This window comes from Ziziphus jujuba, chromosome 11 (genome assembly GCF_031755915.1).
Source record: "Ziziphus jujuba cultivar Dongzao chromosome 11, ASM3175591v1".
NCBI lineage: Eukaryota > Viridiplantae > Streptophyta > Magnoliopsida > Rosales > Rhamnaceae > Ziziphus > Ziziphus jujuba.
In genome coordinates, this window is record NC_083389.1 from 10,690,674 (window position 1) to 10,706,093 (window position 15,420).

Here is a 15,420-nt window from a genome sequence, read left to right on the forward strand (position 1 = left end):
AGTGTCGTAAAGAGGTCACCACGTTGTCTGGTTAACGGCAGTGATGCAGTGCACGTTGTAAAACGTGAAACTCTCAATCTTCAGACAGCAGCAATTCGTTTGACCACGTCGAGAGGTCAAACAAATACTCGATCAGAGAGTCGAGAAGGTCATGTTTTCCGTGGATGTGAGCGCAGGAGAATAAACACGCCAACATGATCTCTCTCTCGGCAGTTGGGAACGATTGGGCTTTTTAGCACCATCCCATGTATGATTACAAGCACACCCATGACACAACGCCCACACACCTCCCCACTTCAAAAATAAAGTGATTAAAAAAAAAAATAAAAATAAAAGGCATCCAATTTATATAAATTTACCCTTTTCAGTAGGCCCTTTTGCTTCACCATTTTGCCCCTTTACATTTTATTATTTGACAACTAGTCATTCCATTTAATATTCAAAGGTATTTTTGGTATTTTAACATAAATGCCTGTTTTCATTATTTTTCAACAAAATAAAAATGTGCCTGTTATTATCAATTATGAAAATTGAATTTTCCACGACTCTGGTATTGGGCTTCTTCATACATTTGGCAAACTTAAATAATGTATCTAATTTTCCAATTCAGGTGTACTAAGGGTTTTCATTGTTAAAAAAAAAAAAGAAAAAAAAATCACCAACTATTTCCATGTGAAAACATTTTAAATAATAAAATTTTTTAATTTTTATTATTTAAAATGTTTTCACATGGAAATAGTTTTAATTTTTATTATTTAAAATGTTTTCACATGGAAATAGTTGGTGATTTTTTTTTCTTTTTTGTTTAACAATGAAAACCCTTAGTACACCGGAATTGGAAAATTAGATACATTGTTTAAGTAGTAATAATAATAATAATAATAATAGTAAATATTTAAGTAAATAAATAATAATAATAAAAGTAAATAAATCCACTAAAAAAAAGAGAAATAAATAATAAAAAATTCGCTTCCGAATATGCCCTTGTCCGAGACAGACGGGGAGTGGTGGGCCATTGCCACTAATGAGAGGGGCATATCCGGCAGGGAGAAAGCAGGAACCGAAAGCTAGCCAGCTGTTTCCAACATCAACGTGACGAGTCATGTGGTCCGTAGATCAGACATTCGAGAGCAACGGTCAGGATTTAGAGACAGCGAATTTGGGATTAATTTATTCTGAATTTCATTTGTGGGAGCTTCCTTATTTTAAACAAGAGGGCGGGTACCCAGGGAATAGGGTCCGTTACCACACACAAACACAAAACACACACACACAGAGACCCAAAAAAAAAAAACCAACAAACAAGGAAGAAGAATTTTTATTTCAATTCCAAAGGTATTGTTTTTCTTGTCCTGAAATTAAATACTGTTCTAATAGGTAATTTAATTACACTGATCTTTGATCTTTTTATTATTTTTATTTAATCTGAATTCTTTTTATTATTATTATTATTATTATTAGTGTTATTTTTTTTAATGCCATATCCATGATGTATCATATCTCTACCTCACGTGGATTGGTGTTTTTTGGAATGTGATTATTGAAAAATTGATGGGTTTTGATTGATCAGATAGAAAATATATCTAAATTCCCGTTTGATGATGATTTGTGTTTGTTTTTCTCTAATAAGCAATGAAAGGCATTTGGATTTGTGTTTTTTTTTTTAATTAAAAATTTTGAGTAATGATGCTTGATCCCATCATTATCGATCTTTCAAAAATTCTAGTTTTTTTTTTTTTTTTTTTCCTTTTAATGGCAAGGTTGAAGTATACAATTGACATGTAGCTGATCGTATCTGTCTCATATGATTCAAGTCTGTGTTTCGCGGTGGATTTCTTATTCCAAATTCTATGATCAACATGATCTGCGCTCAATCTGAATCGACCACCTTATGTTATGCATGTCTTTGTATCGACTTTTAAAAACGATCTGAGAGGAAATCTAATACTGTATTAACATGGATTGCCAGCTTTTATCAGCATGTTTTTTAATCTGGGTGGTTGTGGGAGAGTTAGATATCAAATCGATCATAAATTCATAATGTTCTGTTTGATCCATAAAAATCAATGGTGATCCATGGGATGAACAATAACATTAATTTTCTTGTGCAGCAGCCAATAGAAAATGGCAGAAAGTGAGGATATTCAGCCTTTGGTCTGTGACAATGGTACAGGAATGGTCAAGGTACTAATCCATATTCTATTTCCCTTCGTTATCTTTCCATGACTCAGCTTTAGAGAATTTAGGAATTTTTGCTTTAAGTTTGTTCTCCATACCTAGATGCTAACAATTATGATTGTTGTTGAAACTGTTAGGCTGGATTTGCTGGAGATGATGCTCCAAGGGCCGTATTCCCCAGCATTGTAGGTCGTCCCCGTCACACGGGTGTTATGGTTGGTATGGGTCAAAAAGATGCCTATGTTGGTGATGAAGCTCAATCAAAAAGAGGTATCTTGACTTTGAAATACCCAATTGAGCATGGCATTGTTAGCAACTGGGATGACATGGAGAAGATATGGCATCACACCTTCTACAATGAACTCCGTGTGGCTCCAGAAGAGCATCCAGTTCTTCTAACAGAAGCTCCTCTTAACCCCAAGGCCAATCGTGAGAAAATGACTCAGATTATGTTTGAGACATTCAACACCCCAGCTATGTATGTAGCTATCCAGGCCGTCCTTTCCCTTTACGCCAGTGGTCGTACAACTGGTAAGCAGTTCAACTGAGTATTTTGCTTGATCAAGTTACCAAATAGTTTTGCTCTAGAAGGTTTTTAGCATGGGCAATAGGTAGAGTGAGTATATGGAATTATGGATCATAAAAATTGAAACTAATACTCTTGGTTGCATATGTGTTGCTGCACAGGTATTGTTCTTGACTCTGGAGATGGTGTGAGCCACACGGTTCCTATATACGAAGGATATGCTCTTCCACATGCTATCCTGCGTTTGGACCTTGCAGGCCGTGATCTCACAGATGCCCTTATGAAAATATTGACTGAACGGGGTTACTCTTTCACCACAACAGCAGAACGAGAAATAGTAAGGGACATGAAAGAGAAACTAGCCTATATTGCTCTTGACTACGAGCAGGAGTTGGAGATGGCAAAGACCAGCTCAGCTGTGGAGAAGAGCTATGAGCTACCTGATGGACAGGTGATTACAATTGGGGCTGAACGTTTCCGGTGCCCTGAAGTTCTCTTCCAACCATCCATGATCGGTATGGAAGCTGCTGGCATTCACGAAACCACATACAACTCTATCATGAAGTGTGATGTGGATATCAGGAAGGATCTCTATGGCAACATTGTCCTCAGTGGTGGTTCTACAATGTTTCCTGGCATTGCTGATAGGATGAGCAAGGAAATTACAGCATTAGCCCCTAGCAGCATGAAGATTAAAGTCGTGGCACCACCAGAGAGGAAGTACAGTGTTTGGATTGGAGGATCCATTTTGGCATCCCTCAGTACATTCCAACAGGTAATGTGTTTAGTCTAGCATGCATTCTGGTATTTGTGTGATATCTCAGTTAACAATTTGGGAAATAAAATATTTATACATCATAATTGGAGCAAGATATACAGATGGAGGATATATACTTTAGCTAAAACCAGATAAACCAACTCAACTTACATGAAGCATGGTGACGACTTAATAATTTGTTCATATGTTTCATTAGAATTTTCTTTACTAAAATATTCTTTTGCTTTTGTTTCAGATGTGGATCGCAAAGGCAGAGTATGACGAATCTGGTCCATCAATTGTTCACAGGAAATGCTTCTAAACATCCAAAGGAAAGATGGAACAAAGAATTCATACTACAACATTTTGTATTGCAGAGAGGCTTCTAGTCAAGTGGTTGCAGAAAATTTCCTTTCTACTTATTTTTCAACTTTTCATTCATGTTTATTTTTCTCTGTGTTCGTCTTTTGTTATGTTGGGAAAATTGGGCATTGGGGGGCGCCGGCGGGGGGGTGAGAAAATCATTATCAAGATTATTATTATTATTATTTTATTAAATTACTACTTTTGTAGAGAAGTTGTGTATTGTTTACTTATTTGGTTTGGTTGAATCAGAAAATTCTTTCTATTACATTTAAATCTTTGAGGGCTATTTGAACTAATCGAAAACAGTGTATAATGTGTGATCATTTTTACTATCCTTCTATTACCTTTATTTCTTGTGTTATTATTTCTTGTGTTAACAATCTAGGGGTGGGCACGGTTTGGTTTGGATCAGTTTAGATCGGTTTTATCCGAAAGTTCCAATTGAACCGATCATTTGATTGTCTTTATAATATAACCCGAACCAACCCGATAAGAAGTGGAAATTCGATATTTAACTGAGTAAATGGGTTGGTTTGGTTTGGGTTTGGACTTGTCGGTTTGGGTTTATTATTGGGCCTTTGATTTTGGGCTTGATTTCATATTAGTGGGCCTAAGTTTATCTTTGGGTCTATAATTTTTGGTCTATTTTTTAACAGATGGGGTTGGGCCTACTTTCATACCTATACCTATCTCATCCAATTTTTTAGGTATGAAATGGCCAACTTTTAGGTATGAAATGGGCCAGTTTTTTTTTGAATGGACAATCTTGGATTTTTTTGGTTTTGGACCTAATAAACAACTTACACTTCTTATACATAAAGAAATAAACAGAATTATATAAAAAAATAAAAATAAAAAAAATTACATTTCTATTTGCAGCTGCATCTCTCTCAAGTATAATAAATTATAAATAATCAAATACAAGCATTTAACTAAATATTACAGGCTTATAAGTTACAATACATATACAAATTTAAAATACTAATGTCATGTTTAATAATACAAATACAAATTGATCAAGAATTCAACATATATCAAAGGGAAAATTGAAAATTAAGAAATGCAATGCCACTGCTAGTCTGCCATTGCCACGACTAAAAAAGAGAATGAGAAATGCAAACACAAAATGCAAATATCAAAATAACAAATTAGAATTCCAAAGTGCCATTGTCACTACCATTCCAACAGCCATTACCATTCTCCTATTGCCACTACCAAACCCTTTAAAAATCCAAAGCCTACAATCACAAAGGAAACCAAATAAATTAAACCAATACAATATTAATTTAATAATGTGATAATTATTAATAAATAATAAATAAAACAAAAAGAGTTACTTTCATTATGTCAAAAGCTTTCAAGTTTCAAGTCCATCCACTCCACAGTGCACAATCAATCCTTTTTGTTGCTGCTATTGTTTGGCTTTGGCATAAGTCTTGGAGTGACACCAAACAGAAGCAAATGTCATAAGCATAAGTCTTGGAGTGACACAAACAGAAGCAAATGTCATAAGCATAAGTCTTGGAGTGACACCAAACAGAAGCAAATGTCATAAAAACATTCAAAAATAATATGATTGGCATATAAATAAACAATAATTGCAGTTGCATATTACATTACCTGCATCTAAACTTTTATAATACGGCATTTCTTCAAAAAAAAATCTGTCCAAACTTAGAGAAGCATTAAGCCAATTTTGACAACATATCAAAGCCTCCACCATTTTAGCAGTCAAAGAGCTCCTAAACGGATCAAGTATCCTCCCTCCAGTACTAAAAGTACTCTCGGAAGCCACAGTGGAGACTTGAATGGCGTATACATCCTTTGCTATCTTCTCTAACACAGGATATTTCTCTCCATTAATCCTCCACCAATTAGGATATCAAAATCCTTATTTAAACTAGATTCACAAGGGTCGGCCAGATACCTATCAATATTATTTTTTACCTCCTGACATTGGCTTTGTTCTCTCTTCTTTAAATAAGCAATCCAAACCTGATCAGCATAACTGATCTGTTCTAATCCACTGCTATTACTATCCAAACTAGTTCCACAAGACTCAATACCAATGGAAGATTGGCAACAATTATCTGAACCCATTTCTTTTTCATTATACAAATTATACAGTCTCATTAAAGTATTTTTCAAACCACTTGTCAATTCAGTAACTATACTTTCATCGTTGTCATAAAGCATCCCATAGCTAAATGAGACATAATCTAACTTATATCTTAAATCAAGCACTGTTGCAACTAGAAGCAATTTATTGACATTTCCCATGGAACCCCAATATTTATTATACTTTTCTCTCATTTTCCTTACCATAAGACACAGCTGGTCATCCTCACTAACACATAAGACATCCAATTGTTTTTGTATGGAAGAAAATTGATGGAAATATATGTTGGAGGTAACATGTAAAGAGGTACTAAATTTAAGAGTCACATCATAAAAGTCTTTAACAAATTGGATAAAAACTTTGGCATCATCCCAATGCCAAGCTAAAGGAGGTCCAACTTTCTTTCTACCACTATCATCCTCTTCAAAATAGGAAGTATGATGTCCATCTTCCTCCTCCATCTCTCAAAGGCTTTTTGAAATTTCAAAGCTAACTCTAACATTAAGTATGTGGAGTTCCATCTAGTTGGAACATCCAAACATACTAAAGCTTTGCTATCAATTTTCTCTTGACTTATACACTGTTTAAATTTTTACAATTGAGAAGAAGAGGATCTAACATATCTCACAGTATTACGAATGCTAACAATTGAGTTATCTAATTTTTTCAAACCCTCACACATAATCAAGTTCACAATATGTGCACTACATCGAATATGCAAAAAATCAGCATCCAATACACAACTTTTCCAATGTACAATTTTCCTCTTAAGATATGCAATTACATTATTGTTTGCACTTGCATTATCAAAGGTTATTGTGAATACTTTTTCAATACTCCAATCATGCAAACAAACCTCAATTAGCTTTCCAATTGCCTTTCCTTTATGATTAGGAACCACACAAAAACTAAAAGTTCTTTTATGTAAGCTCCAATCATCATCAGCATAATGGGCAGTCAATGACATATAACAAACATTTTGAATAGAAGTCCATGTATCAGTTCTAAAACTGACTCTTTGTTGCTTTGCAACAAATAATTGATTTTAAATCCAACTTCTCATCCAAGTACAATTGATAAATGTCCCTCACAATGGTTCTTTTAGATGGGGGATCAAACTTAGGACATGCAACACTATAAAAGTGTCTAAACCCACAGCCTTCTACAAAACTAAAAGGCAACTCATCCAATATTATCATTTTAGAACATGTCATCCTACATGCCTCTTTGTTGAAAAATATAGCTGTCAAATTGCTACCACTACCATCGAATTTCCTATCAAAAGTTAAGGTCTTTTGCTTCTTTCATCTACTTTATAAGGATTTTTCAAACATTACTTCAAATGGTTCCTTAGGGTACTAGTTCCACACTTCTTAGAACCACATGCATAATCTTTATGGCAATATATGTATTCACATCTAGGATCATCAAGATCACTATCTTCTATTTTAACAAAGTGATCACATACATCACTTGCTGGCCTAGAAGGTTTTTTTTTTTTTTTTTTTTCCCTAATGGAGGTCGTGGAGGTAATGTTGATTTGGCATCAAATGATGCAGGTTTTAACAGTAGTTGTGATTGACTCTGACCTATTAGGGTTTAAAAGAAAGGTGCATTAACTGATGATGGGGAATCTGAGTCCATATCAAGCATATCTAGGGCACTGCTTAAATAAGAGGAAACAAATAAAAACAAGACAGCAATTACACTACAATTTAAGGCCACAAATTCCACAATCTCAATCTAATTAAATTTCAATAAATTTAACAGTATTTTCAAAAATGTGGATCCATCTGTTTCAAATACATATACCGGCTGCAATGCAATGAAATGGAATAAAAGAGAGATGATTTTAAAGCTTTGAAAAAATTGCTGTCTCTTAGACTCCTATTACTCAATAATGCTTAGCAATTAGAAATTGCACTAAAAAAATTCCTCTCTCGTTTAAAAATTGCTGTCTCTTAGACTTCTAGTACTCAAAAAATTCCATAATATTCAGAAACTACACAATATTTAACAATTCCACAAAAATTACAAATTAAACAGCAATTTACAAATTTCAGAGTCACAAAGGCTATGAAATATAAGCTAACCATTTTAAAATTGCACAATTGCAACTACAAACATACAAATAACTTGTTTAAACAGTTCCAAATTCAACTTCAATTTCATAATATTCCACAATATTCAGAATTGCAAAATATTCCACAAAAACTACAAATTAAACAGCAATTTCAAAAGTCAGAGTCACAAAGACTTTGAAACGAAAGCTAACCTTTTTTAAATTCAATTTTAGGAATTCAGAATCACAAAGACTTTGAAATGTAAGGTAACCTGTTTAAAATTACAATTTGAAAAATTTTGGAGTTACAAAGACTCTGAAATGCAAGCAATCTCATGATTTAAATTCAAAACTTCATAAAAATAAAGTTTCAAAGACAATTCGGAGATACAATTCACAATTCAGCATTTTAAAAACATATGAACTTTCACACTAAAACTACTTTAAAACCATATGAACTGTCATAATTAAACTATTTTAGAAGCAATTAAACATTTCACAGATACAATTCAGTTATGAAAGAAACATACTATGATACAACAGTTCACAAAGACAATTCAACCACACTTTATCCATCCACAACCACAACCAATGAGAGTTTGAGAGAACAGAACAACTTCCCATTTTCGTAGCTTTAAGCACAGAGCCACACACGAGCACAAGTGCACAACACAACCACGACCACGAGCCATGGAGCTGCCTCACCTTTGAACAACCAATTTTCTCAAAAATTAAAATCCAACATTCAGTAAACATTAAACAATCAATATTTGAGATTTGAGATCATCAAAGAAAATATATAATTTTGAAATAGTGATTTTATACAAATTAACTAAAAGGAAAAAAAAAATTGCGGAAAATGGAAATTTGCAAAATTTCCTAAGAATTAACATGGTGGTTGATGATAAGATGATGGGAATCAAGGCTGTTGATGGTCTCACAGCCACCGCCCCACTGCAGAGTAATGGTGAGAGCTAGGGTTTTGATATAGATCTAGGGTTTCGGTCAGCCGACTTGAGAATGGATATATTGGAAAGTGAGAAAGTGAGAGTGAGAGTAAAAAAGATAGGGAGATTGAATTTTAAAGCAAAAGATAGAGATAGAGAGAGTGAGTGGTCCGATCGAGAGGGTGAAATTGTGAGAGATTGGGATGAGTGAGAGAATGGAAGAAAGAGATTACTATTGTCGGAAAGATGGCGGGGGACCGGAGGAGATGCTTGTCAATAGTCGCTAGTGAGTGGTGACCAAGAGTGACAGCGTTTCAAATAGTTAGGGTTCCAAAGAGTTTTACCCTTTTTTTTTTTTTTTTTCAGAGACAAAAGGTGAAAGAGGAGGGGGAGAGAATGAGATCAAATGAGAGAGGCCCGAGAGTGAGAGAAAGAGTGTTTTTTTTTTTCTTTGGTTAAATCAAATTATTATAATATAATAATGTAATTATATATATATATATATATATATATATTTATAATAATTAAATATCCGGTTCGGTTCGGACGGTTTGAGCATATCTCAGTATTTAACCAACAACCGAACCGAACCACTTCTTCTTTTGTAGCAGACAAAGCGAACCGCCCAACCGATCCGATCTGTGTGTGTTCGATTCAATCGAGTTTACTGGTCCGGATCGGTTTCACCTGTTATTTGCCCACCCCTAGTTAACAAAAATATATATTAAAAATTATTTAGTATTAAGATTTACCTTCAGAAGAAATGGATTCTCCTAATAAATTGGCTGCAGATAAGAGAGATGGTCATGGTAATATTGAAAAGAGCATGTCACTTTGAACGAACTCTTTGGAGAAGTAATATGTATTGCAAGTTTTCACTGCTGTTACCAGCAGATAAAGCAACAAAGTAGACATCTAAACCTCAGCTTCCTTGTTGGCACTACGACGACAAACTAAAGTCCTGAATAGTATACAGAAGCTGTCCACTTGGGCAATTTATGCTGTACTTTTCACCCATATATTTTGTGCCACGTCTCTTGGGTACCTCAAGCTAAGCTCGTTAATTCAAAAAGTCAATTGCAAGCCTAACCAACACTGTTTGGTCAGCTAGTGATGCTGCCTATAACTCGCTGCATTTTTCAATCTTATTAAGGCCATTTTAGCATGGTTTTATAAGTGCTGCTTTTGGCTTTCTTGGCTTTCAAAGCTCAAAAGCAGATTTTGAGACTGCTTTGGATGGTATTTTAGAGGAGCTTCCAACCAAAGCCAGTAAAAGTCCATTTTCTCAGGAAGCTCTTTTGAAGAGATTGAAGCAAAATTATCCCAAACAAGACTTATGCTGCCTCTCCTACTCTGCAGCCCTTTGACGTATTGCTCCCTTTCTTTGGTGATACAATGACCTTATTCATTTGATCCGGTGTTTTTGTAAATATGATATTAAGCTTTCTTTGTGATATACTTGTTGGATTAAAAACACGACTTTCATATTCCAGACTAAATGAAATTTGGGAACACCTCGAGCACCAAGAATTGAACTCATGGAAATAACTCTGGAGTTGGAAAACCCTATACTAAGACATTGGAATTATCCATTTCAGAGTAAAAGGTTGGATCTATAAACTCATACTTGACTATAGAAACACATAAAAGAAGAGATTTATTAAAGCAAAAGTGTATAAATTCCACAACGAGTGTATACAGACCAACATATGAATGAAACCCCAAAAAAAATAAAAAAAAATAAATCCGTAGCTTTAGCTTTGCTTTTCAAGGATTTATCACCAGATGTGCATCTTAGGGAAAAGGAATCAGTTTCATGCTTTGCAATATAAGAAAGTCGAAAAGGAGAGAAAGAAAGACATCCAAGAAAACTAAAAAGAAAAAGAAGTAAAAAAGAAAAGAAAACTAAAAAAGAAATAAAAACCCCATGTTGCAAAAATGCTGACTTAAAAACTGATTTTCTAAAACCAGAGGAAGCCATGCATTCAAGAGGTTGGATGATACTTGAGGCAACAGACATTGCAATCTTCACATCAATCCTTGAATAATATTGAAACTTGATGGTCCAACGGTGTCGTTGAATCCTCTTACTGACAGCTCAGGCACCGTCATATTTTTCCCTACCAACTCATGATCTATAAAAATGACCACAACGGTAATATCATCATGAAAGAACCGCCTGATTCCCTTCTCAACCTTCTTAAGGTCATCGTATCTCATTTCTCTTTTCCTTGCTGCCTCATTTAAAGCTGCTTTAACAAGTCTTTTTGCAATTCCCTAAGATTCAAGGAAATGAAAAAGGGAGGATCAATACCTTGAAGAGCAAAGGAGAAAAAATAATTGAAGTAATGCATTAAGAGGAAATTAAAAACATACTGCTCGTGGGTTATTGTGTACAATCTCAGCAGCTTGCTGATTTGTTAAATGCTCCCAGAGACCATCCGATGCAAATATTACAAATTTATCATTGGGTTGCAGAACTCTAGAGTATACAGATGGTTCTGCTGTTAGCACAGGCCTACGGATGGGTTCAGGAATGTGAAACCGAGGAAATGAAGGATCAAGACAAAATTCTGGCCTCTTCAAGTATGCATCACCTATTGATCTAGATACCTGATATCATGACATAGAAACATAAAGATGATTATTATTTATCAAATTAACTGTCTATTTACAAAGCAGGCTACGAAACCCCAGAAAGCATAAATGACAATCAAATTCAAATAGAACATCAGGCTTATCTTGAATGGCATTTGAAGAGGAGATGAAATTAAAAAGGGGGAGTAAAATGAAGCTGTGAGGCCACACCCTGCAAAGTCTTAGTATCATGTACAATGACTAACAACATCAATATCCAAATTAAACATACATCACCCAATCAAATTACTAGAAAAATGTTAAATTATCTGAAAAACGAAAAACAAGTATGCCAATATTTCACAGATAATAAATCTAGATTTTGGAAAAGAAAACATAATAGAAAGGGAAGAAAAACGACAACCAGGGATATATAAAACCTAGCAATGACAGTGATGAAACACAGAGTGAAATAAGCAGTCACAGTAAAAGTCAAGACAAAACTCTGGAAACATTAACTCAGAAAAACTAGAAACTTCATAGATGCACTCATTTTAGAAGATTTCTCAAAGGAATAACAGGCAACAACAGAGAAGAGACCACTCCAACATGTAGTTAATGGATTCCCAAACTATAAATGACAAGAAACAAACTAGGAAAGCAGTTGGCAAAGGATGAAAGGGGAGGAAACCTGAATGATGCCTTTAATACGCCATACTCCATGCTTCATAACGACAATATGCGAATCATCTGGATGCAAGGTCCTTAGCTCTTGTCTAACTTCCTCCATACTTGCATTGTGATCCCTAGTCAACTGCTCAGCAACTATTTTATTCGATCTACCTACACAACCGATTACAGCTCGAGAATCCCCTACGTTAGCAATATATAATGTCCCTCTCCAGATAACTCCAACAAGACAACAAGAACCAATGGCCGCAATTAATGGTTTTATTCCACATGTCCTACGCACAAGAGTAAGGAACCCGTCCTCAGTTGCAGAAAAGGCACTTCTAAGGATATCTTCTGATATGGTTCCCCTTTCTCTCGCAATTCCTGTTGTACAATGAGTATGTAAGCATTAATTGTTTAATGAAACAAACAAACAAACAGGATATATATATATATATATATGTACGCATAAATAAGAAGAAGGATCTCAATCAAACCCAAGTTGTCATGGAAATCATTCATTGTTTTAGAAGCGTTTCATGGGGCAAACAGACAAATCTTTAGACAGATACCAAATTTCTTGTTAGTCTATATCATACTTCCCTCCACAATCGGGCAACACATGAGAAAGAACCTCTAAATTCCATGGACAAAATATATATATATATATATACACACACATTGATTGCAAATGACTTTCCAATTATATACAACTGAAACAAACAGATCAAATAAATAACGCACACGGCATACCCAAAGAGATTTAACCCCATTATTCAATCTTCCACCTTCCTCCTTAGTCCACTGACAATCACTTCTCTCTCCGTCCTTCCACTCATTTACCTTTTTATTTCAATTATTTATTATTTTTAAAAAAATAGCGAAAGAGTCAAATATCATTGCTTTAGCACCGTCATGAATTCAGCACACAACAAGACAACCCACCTGAGACAAAGAACGCATCCGGATTTCCAGGGGAAAAAGATTAATAAAAGAATTAATAAGACAAACATATAAATTGACCCAAAAAAAAAAAAAATAGCAGGGAAAAATAGCAGAAATTTACTTTATGCTGCATTTGAATTATCGAAAGGTCATACAAAATACAAATAGAAAATAAAAAAACAAAAATAAAGAATAAATCAAGAAAACTCCAAAAATAACATTAAAAAAAAAAATCACCACAGACCAAAACAAATAAATAAAAAATAAAAATAAAAAAAGAAGAAGAAGAGAAAAGAAAAGGAGGATTTCTCACTCATAAGGTGAAGGAAGAGATGGTCACAGATGAAGCGAGAGGCCTCAGGGCCTCCATGGCCGTCATAGACACCAACAAAGGTCGCGTGATTGCCGGTCTCGACCTGGCTCTGATCCTCAATAACCTCATTGGCCTGAACCACTGCGAAAGAGAATTCACCATACGAGTGCTTTTCAAGGTCTCTACCCCAAACAAGCGAGTCTTCAATGGAGGAGTCCTCAACCTCTTCCTTGCTCATACGTGCATATTGCCTGACTGGTTTCCAACAAGCCCACGCTATCCTTGCCAACCACGAAAACATCCCTCATTTCCCTTTTTCCCACTATACCCTTTTTGTAGTTTTAACACCAATTACAAAAATACAAAAACAGATTTTGATTCCCAAATATAGTTATTTTAACCCCCCAGAAACTTCAGAATTCAGCAAAGATAGCGAAAACCCAGAAGAAAGTAGGAGTGGTGGCGCTGCAAAAAGCAAGTGGTGGATCAAAAAGGAGTAGACTTTGAGAAGAATAAATGGCAAGACTTGATGGGCCGGTGTGTACTAAGGAGAAGAAAGACGAAGAAGAAACATTGAGAGAGAAAAAAAAAAAAAAAGACTTTTTGACTGAAAAATAGAGAGAAGAGAAAATTGGAAAACACAGAGAAAGTAAAAAGGAAAAATAAATAAATAAATAAATAAAAGAGTGGGAAACGGTAGAAGAGATCTGTCACAAAGTGTGTGTGTGTGTGTGTGCGTGCGTGTGCGTGAGAAGGAGAGAGAGAGTTTTTGCAGAGCAGAGAGCAACTGCTGGCTGGGAAATGGGAAGGAAAAGAAAAGTTGACGAAAGCGTGTGAGCATCACTTCCCTGCTTTATTTGACTTAAAAACCAATGGCTTACCCATCAATTTACAGATACGCCACTGATTTCAGAACAAACCGGCGCCGATCTGGGGCCTCTTCAATTTCGTGGGTCCAAAGTCTAAATTTTCAACCAAAAAAGGGGGAAAAAAAAAAAAAAAAAACAAAAAAATTGAGATCTAAATAAAGCCGCAGATTCGGAGTCCCTTCTTTTCTTCTTTTTTTTTTTTTTTTTTTTTTTGGGTGAATGATTCGGAGTCTCTTCTAATTACTCAATAAACGTGTACGATTATAACATTAATTTATTTATAAATCACTTTATATATATACATATGTTATATACGTACAAAGGGTTAGCAAAAGCCAACTTTGTTTTGGGTTTTTCATCAGAATTAAAGGCGCCAAAAAAAAAAAAAATCCCATATCAAATTATAACCTTTGCAAATTATTCTTTCAATTAATCTGAGAGAAAAAAAAAAAAAAAAAAAAAACTGGGTCCAACCAAAAGACTTTTAGTTGATCTTGTTCATAGCCACTAAAGGAACCCAATTGACTTTCATTTAAAATGAATAATACTATGGATACTCAATTCACAATCCATGTGCAAAAGTCCTCTTTGATAATAAGCAATATAACTTATCTTCATTTTTTTCAACTTCAACCTCTAATAGCCGTCTGATCAAACAACAGGACACGTGTGATAAGGAGAAAAGTGGGAGTTATGGAAAAGCCAACTTTGTGGTTTGGAGAGTGGTAAGAGGTAGAGGCATGTTGTTGTCCAGAAACAAAAACAAAAGGAGAGAAGCACAAGCGCCATGTGAAAAGTGAAAGCTCACAAGGGGTTTATTAGTCACAGTATTCAGTGATGAATGTTTACCTGCATTTTCTAATCCAATCCAGTCTCTATCCTTCTCGTAAATCCATTCATGGTTGGTGTAAGGCACACACAGTCAATAGCTCTGCTGCTGCAATTAAGATGTTGTTGCTACACACACATCCCATCACACGGTTGTAATTTATGGTCATGGTCAATGTCACGTGTACAGTTTTTAAGAGTTTTTCTTTTTCTTTTCCCTGTTTTTTGAGGAGAATCTAGATAGAAAATTTTCTTTTGGCC

The 15,420-nt window shown here is 34.9% G+C and overlaps 2 protein-coding genes across 3 annotated transcripts; one reads left to right on the forward strand and one right to left on the reverse strand.

Moving 5' to 3' along the window:
• Positions 1–1,183: 1,183 nt before the first annotated feature.
• On the forward strand, positions 1,184–4,100 carry LOC107409643 (actin). 2 transcript variants are annotated; one of them, XM_048465939.2, is made up of 5 exons: positions 1,184–1,335; positions 2,115–2,184; positions 2,316–2,709; positions 2,866–3,479; positions 3,718–4,100. In XM_048465939.2, exons 2-5 carry the CDS (start codon positions 2,125–2,127, stop codon positions 3,781–3,783), a joined length of 1,134 nt encoding a protein of 377 aa, XP_048321896.1. In that variant the 5' UTR covers positions 1,184–1,335; positions 2,115–2,124; the 3' UTR covers positions 3,784–4,100. The 2 variants fall into 2 exon arrangements, with proteins under 2 accessions (XP_048321896.1, XP_048321895.1); XM_048465938.2 differs by having other exon boundaries at positions 1,187–1,335; positions 2,112–2,184.
• A 6,482-nt stretch (positions 4,101–10,582) lies between these two features.
• Positions 10,583–14,410, reverse strand: LOC107432329 (probable protein phosphatase 2C 68). The gene is made up of 4 exons (XM_016043443.4): positions 13,463–14,410; positions 12,224–12,588; positions 11,332–11,568; positions 10,583–11,232 (listed from the first exon to the last, which is right to left on the reverse strand). Exons 1-4 carry the CDS (start codon positions 13,761–13,763, stop codon positions 10,984–10,986), a joined length of 1,152 nt encoding a protein of 383 aa, XP_015898929.3. The 5' UTR covers positions 13,764–14,410; the 3' UTR covers positions 10,583–10,983.
• Positions 14,411–15,420: the final 1,010 nt, after the last annotated feature.

Coding starts and splice junctions, on each gene's coding strand:
- LOC107409643 (XM_048465939.2), top strand. CDS start 2,125: ATGGCAGAAAGTGAGGATATTCAGCCTTTGGTCTGTGACAATGGTACA. Junction 2,185..2,315: donor ATGGTACAGGAATGGTCAAG/GTACTAATCCAT, acceptor TGAAACTGTTAG/GCTGGATTTGCTGGAGATGA. Junction 3,480..3,717: donor CCCTCAGTACATTCCAACAG/GTAATGTGTTTA, acceptor CTTTTGTTTCAG/ATGTGGATCGCAAAGGCAGA.
- LOC107432329 (XM_016043443.4), bottom strand. CDS start 13,763: ATGTTTTCGTGGTTGGCAAGGATAGCGTGGGCTTGTTGGAAACCAGTC. Junction 11,569..12,223: donor GTATTAAAGGCATCATTCAG/GTTTCCTCCCCT, acceptor TCATGATATCAG/GTATCTAGATCAATAGGTGA. Junction 11,233..11,331: donor TACACAATAACCCACGAGCA/GTATGTTTTTAA, acceptor CTTGAATCTTAG/GGAATTGCAAAAAGACTTGT.